General features: G+C 39.7%; 1 protein-coding gene across 1 annotated transcript in view; it reads left to right on the top strand.

The window, feature by feature from the left end:
- The first annotated feature begins 231 nt into the window (after nt 1–231).
- Nucleotides 232–6000, top strand: part of LOC126175350 (N-acetylneuraminate 9-O-acetyltransferase) — a 269896-nt gene continuing 264127 nt past the window's right edge. The window contains exon 1 of the mRNA XM_049922083.1: nt 232–610. Coding sequence (XP_049778040.1) covers nt 469–610 — 142 coding nt within the window. The 5' untranslated portion in view covers nt 232–468. The remainder of the gene's footprint in view (nt 611–6000) is intronic.

Raw genomic sequence — 6000 nt, 5'->3', positions numbered from 1 at the left:
CCATAGACTTTGCTAGTGCCGGCGAATGTCAGATGCGCACCGTATACGTATTTCCACTCTATGTATTTACCCAATCAGAAATATCTTCGTACTTTATTACAAAATGAACGCCAGTTTAGAACATCAAATATGTGTTACATTTTAAAAATCTCTTTGCATCAGTAATATTTAATGAGGAACTACAGTTCGACAAGACATACGAAGACAGCGAGTGAAAGGCTCGTCTTTCGCTGCATCTTTGAGCAGCTGTACAGTGTAGCAGATAAATAGTAAATAATGCTATCTTCCTACAGTCTGTCTGTGGTTCGTTGTTATGACAGTTGTGGTATGGGAACTGTAAGTTATGGTCGGTGGTCATGAATAGACGAGTGAAACGAGATAGTCTCAAATTTAGGAAGAGGGACGATGAATAGCATGCTTGTTACGGTTGCTAATAAACACCTGCCTCATTTATAGTGATCAAATACTATGTCGTCCGATTCATTTAGTGAGCATGGAAAGTCAGCAACCGAGATTATACAACAGATTAACGCAAAAAATACAAAAATACTTGCGTGTATTCTCGTTATTGGATTCATTGTGTATCACGGTTTACTGCATTGGAGATACGGTAAGTGTGTCTCTTAAACATTGACTATATTAGGTATGCATTTCATGAGATCGTAGATGAGACACTGGATTTTCTGTCGATACTTCAGTTTCTTTCGTACATTGTGTTAATGGTCTAACATAACAGTAAGACCTGAACCAATAAATTTTTAGTAAATTAAACCACCTAGACTACAGAATAGTTGGCTGTCAGTAAAAACATTATCTTTTGGTACCTGTAAATATTTTGGAGTAAGTCGGCAGTGTGTACATTCTGAGACAGGGTTAGCAACGAAAACGTGTGTGATGACTCGTTTTCCTCATTTCAATAATCAGGCAAGTTGGCTGCTGGGAATACACAGTTTTTGCCTCGTCTCCCCAATTATTCTGCCTTGACGTTTCTAATTTTTCGCATTTAGTAATAGTCTTTCATTATACATTCTTCCCAGATGACCATTCTTTTACTGAAGCTGTTCGGTTATAATTGTGTTTTTATTGCCTCGTTTCTATTTAGGCCTATATCTGTTCTCAGACAGCCGTTTACTGTCAAGAAGCACTCTGTGTACACATACACTAGCATAGGGTTTGCATCCACCTAGGTTTTCATTAATGTCTCAGCAAACATTTTTGTTCAACGGTGCGACCAAGTTCTTTATCAGAGACATCTTTTGGATTTTATTTCGGAAAGCAGTACAGACCTAGGCAATGTTTTGTCAAATCGAGGTATGCTGTTGCATTCTGCTGTTACTAATAAGGCATTACTTATTGCACAGTCTTCTGATTATAGTGCCCATTGTAGAGCATTAATTTAGGTGCAGGGATTTTGTGATCCATGTTTTTTTTAGCAAATTTCTATAAGTCCAGCTGCCGATATTGTCAAACTTTCTCGTATTCAGATGCACATAATGTGCTTTGGGGCTTGCCACTTACTTATCCCAAGGTTCAAGTTACTGAGTCCATTACAATGTGGGTGTTCCTTCCACCATCATAATGTGAAGATGTTTTCCGACATAACTGCAAATTCATTTATTGTTTTTTTGTTAAAGAAAGCCATTGCTTCCTCATAGATAATATTAATCAGTGGAAAACCATCACTCTGTATTTGAATGACTATTGATCGGTTGTCCCAGTAAGAGTTTTGAATGCCCTTGCCCCACATGCATAGTTGATGTATGACTTACGTAACAGTACATGACAAACAACGGAACACATTGTTAAGATTTGAGCTGTTTCCTGACATGGCAAGGATGGTGACAAGAAATCTAAGAAAGTGCTATATCTTAAAGATTTTGTGTATAAAATCCCTTAACAGTCCAGACCACAATATTTTAACAATCATTGATTACTAGATTTGGCTGAAGAAACATCCATCTTCAGATAAATGAATAAAATGAGTGCAGTGTCTAATCACAAGATTGGATGCAGACAGATTGTCATCAATACAACACATTCTTGTCCCCAAACCCCCTAACGACAGGAAAAGTTTTACATGTTACAAATCGACGAAACATGATGTAAGAAATACCTTTCATATTCAAACACTTAAGAATGTCATACACACTGCACAGCAATATTATATCACTTAATGTCTTTATTCAGTCTTGTAATTAAACACTATACTCATCTTATTAATCGATCTGAAGATGGCTTATTGCTCATCTGGAATTAGTAATCAGTGAGGTAGGTAGTTAGTTCTTGTTCCACGAGCCATTTACAGAATAAGTCGTAGTAATGTGGAATGAGCCATTTTACATTCACATCACAAACTGATTTGTAAATAAAGCTAAATGCTGAACATTTATAAGTGGTTTTTCCCCGCTCCCAATGCTTCACACATGGCAATAATAGAAATTTTTGTATAGAATAAAGAGTTATTCAGGAGAAGCTTTTTCACTTAGTTTTCAAATTTTACTTTGTTAGACATTTTCTGTCCCAGGGCGAGTGATCAGAAATTGTAATTGCAGCATTGTGCACCCTTTTTATGCTTAAGACAACCTTACTGTGGAATAATAAACATCATTTTTTCCCTCTAGTATTGAAATTACGTAAGTTATTGTCCTTTTTGAACTGCAGTGGATTAATTACAGCAAACTTCATCAGGGAATAAATGTACTGTGAAGCAGTAGTCAGAATGCTCAGTCCCTTACACGGATGTCGACAAGATGATTTTGAGCGAGCACCACATTATTATTATTATTACAGCTCATTTTTGAGCAATAAATACTTTCTTGAAGATGAGTCAACCCAGAACAGTATTCCATATGACATTATTGAATGAACATATGCAGAATATGATAACTTTTATTCAAAGTGCAGATGTGTCTCAGCTGAGTTGCTTTAGGTGCTATAAAATGTACTTTTTCCAGTTTAAATTCTTGTCAGTATGGACACCAAAGACATTTGAAGTTTTCCTCACCATGTTGTTAGACTTATTATTGGTGTAGTACCCCTAGATGTGCAGAACTGAATATGTTGTCTTTTTAAAATTGAGGATGAGGCCATTCACAGAAAACCAGCCAATAACACTTGAAGAAACTTGTTTACCATCTCTTCTGCCACTAGTTTCATTTGCAAAAAGAACTAATTGCACTTGTTGTATGTTAGATGGGAGATCATTTACATATAGGCCTATGAGGAACAATAGTGGACCTAAGGTTGAGTCTTGGGAACACGATTTCTCTCCAGCCAGAATAATGTTCATGGACAGCATTGGTTGAATTACTAAGTATAACTTCTGATATGAATATAATAGAGGGAAACATTCCACGTGGGAAAAATATATTTAAAAAGAAAGATGATGAGACTTACCAAACAAAAGTGCTGGCAGGTCGATAGACACACAAACAAACACAAACATACACACAAAATCTAGCTTTCGCAACCAACGGTTGCCTCGTCAGGAAAGAGGGAAGGAGAAGGAAAGACAAAAGGATATGGGTTGTAAGGGAGAGGGTAAGGAGTCATTCCAATCCCGGGAGCGGAAAGACTTACCTTAGGGGGAAAAAAGGACAGGTATACACTCGCGCGCACACACACACACATCCATCCATACATACATACAAGACACAAGCAGACATTTGCCTTTACAAATGTCTGCTTGTGTCTTGTATGTATGTATGGATGGATATGTGTGTGTGTGTGAGTGTATACCTGTCCTTTTTTCCCCCTAAGGTAAGTCTTTCCGCTCCCGGGATTGGAATGACTCCTTACCCTCTCCCTTAAAACCCATATCCTTTTGTCTTTCCTTCTCCTTCCCTCTTTCCTGACGAGGCAACCGTTGGTTGCGAAAGCTAGATTTTGTATGTATGTTTGTGTTTGTTTGTGTGTCTATCGACCTGCCAGCGCTTTTGTTTGGTAAGTCTCATCATCTTTCTTTTTAAATATAAGTATAACTTCTGAATTATTTGAGGTGTGATATTATTCATTGGTTGACTGTACCATCAGTCCCAATAAAACTTCAGTTTATCTAGGACAATACTCTCATGGACAAAACTATAGGGAAACACGAAGCAGAAGTCAGAGTACAGAACTGCAGTTAATGCCGGAATTGGGCTACAAGCCATGGACATTGACCGCAGCTAGTCATCGTCCATGCCTGGTCAGCAGCAGCAGACTTTGACACAATTCTATGCGTCAGTGTCGTGGGGTCAGCCTTTGAAAAGTCACTTTGGCTTGATTGACTTCTGTGTTGTCAACGCGTGCTGTTTGTTTTGCCAGACCCTGGCCATTGCCCTGTCCTAGAGGGTTCACAGTGGTTCATGAATGTAGCCCTTTTACGAATTTAGCACCAAGAAAAATCATTTAAACCCTGGCCCTACTAAGTACATTATGTTCAGCATGGTAAGGCCACCCATTAATCCTTCTGTGTGACAGTCATCGCTACGAGTCTATTGAAGCTGCCCTGAAGTCTTCACTGTAACTGTGCAACCGCCAAATTGTGATCCATAGACCATCCAGTCTGGACAGCTTGAATAGCACCACTACCCTCCAGCTCTTGGCACAGTCTTTGACACCGGGCAGTGCCATTGCTACACCACTGGGGCACTGCATTCTACAACAAAATACAGGATGTCACTACCTTGCTCCGCACTGCAATTGCAGCTTTGCCGCATGTTGAGTCTGTGCTGTCGCTATCGAGTCAGCACAATGTGTCTGAATTCCTCAGTGTAAGCAACTCGCATCCCTGCACCTTTTGCAGTTACTTCACCTGCTGCTCAGGATGGAATATTATATGAAGAAGAAACTATACTTAAATGACTACTAGTTGTATAGAACAATTAAAGCCTTGTTCATGTTCATGAAGGAATCAAGTTGAATGATGGAACAAAGGGCTGTGCATATGTGCACCGCTGATCTGTGTGCTGTTTCCCCATAGTCTCGCCTGTCTTCCAAACCACCAAAGGAGCTTACCACACCCACAGGAAGACTAGAACCCATCCTGACAAGCAAGAACTGCGCATGTTGCACTACTGTTTCCCAATAGGTATCTCTGGTCCACTACATTTTGGCACCCAGTGGGGGTGACTATGTCTCCACCTGTTATAATATAGTCAAACAATGGAAAATCCTGCGTGGAATATAATAATCCTCTTATAATACTGTGGTTCACAAAGTCAAATGCCCGAGATAGCTACACAGAAAATACCAACCGGCACTATTTTATTATGTAATGCTTGCGTGCATCAACGATACAGATAGCCGTACCGTAGGTGCAACCTCAACGGAGGGGTATCTGTTGAGAGGCCAGACAAACGTGTGGTTCCTGAAGAGGGGCAGCAGCCTTTTCAGTAGTTGCAGGGGCAATAGTCTGGATGATTGACTGATGTGGCCTTGTAACACTAACCAAAATGGCCTTGCTGTTCTCGTACTGCGAACGGCTGAAAGCAAAGGGAAAATACAGCCGTAATTTTTCTCGAGGGCATGCAGCTTTACTGTATGATTAAATGATGATGGCGTCCTCTTGAGTAAAATATTCCGGAGGTAAAATAGTCCCCCATTCGGATCTCCGGGCGGAGACTACTCAAGAGGACGTCGTTATCAGGAGAAAGGAAACTGGTGTTCTACGGATCGGAGCGTGGAATGTCAGATCCCTTAATCGGGCAGGTAGGTTAGAAAATTTAAAAAGGGAAATGGATAGGTTAAAGTTAGATATAGTGGGAATTAGTGAAGTTCGGTGGCGGGAGGAACAAGACTTTTGGTTAGGTGAATACAGGGTTATAAATACAAAATCAAATAGGGGTAATGCAGGAGTAGGTTTAATAATGAATAAAAAAATAGGAGTAAGGGTAAGCTACTACAAACAGCATAGTGAATTCATTATTGTGGCCAAGATATACGCGAAGCCCATGCCTACTACAGTAGTACAAGTTTATATGCCAACTAGCTCTGCAGATGACGAAGAAATTGAAGAAA

This window comes from Schistocerca cancellata, chromosome 3 (genome assembly GCF_023864275.1).
Source record: "Schistocerca cancellata isolate TAMUIC-IGC-003103 chromosome 3, iqSchCanc2.1, whole genome shotgun sequence".
NCBI classification, from domain to species: Eukaryota; Metazoa; Arthropoda; class Insecta; order Orthoptera; family Acrididae; genus Schistocerca; species Schistocerca cancellata.
This window is presented reverse-complemented; position numbering and strand designations above follow the sequence as displayed.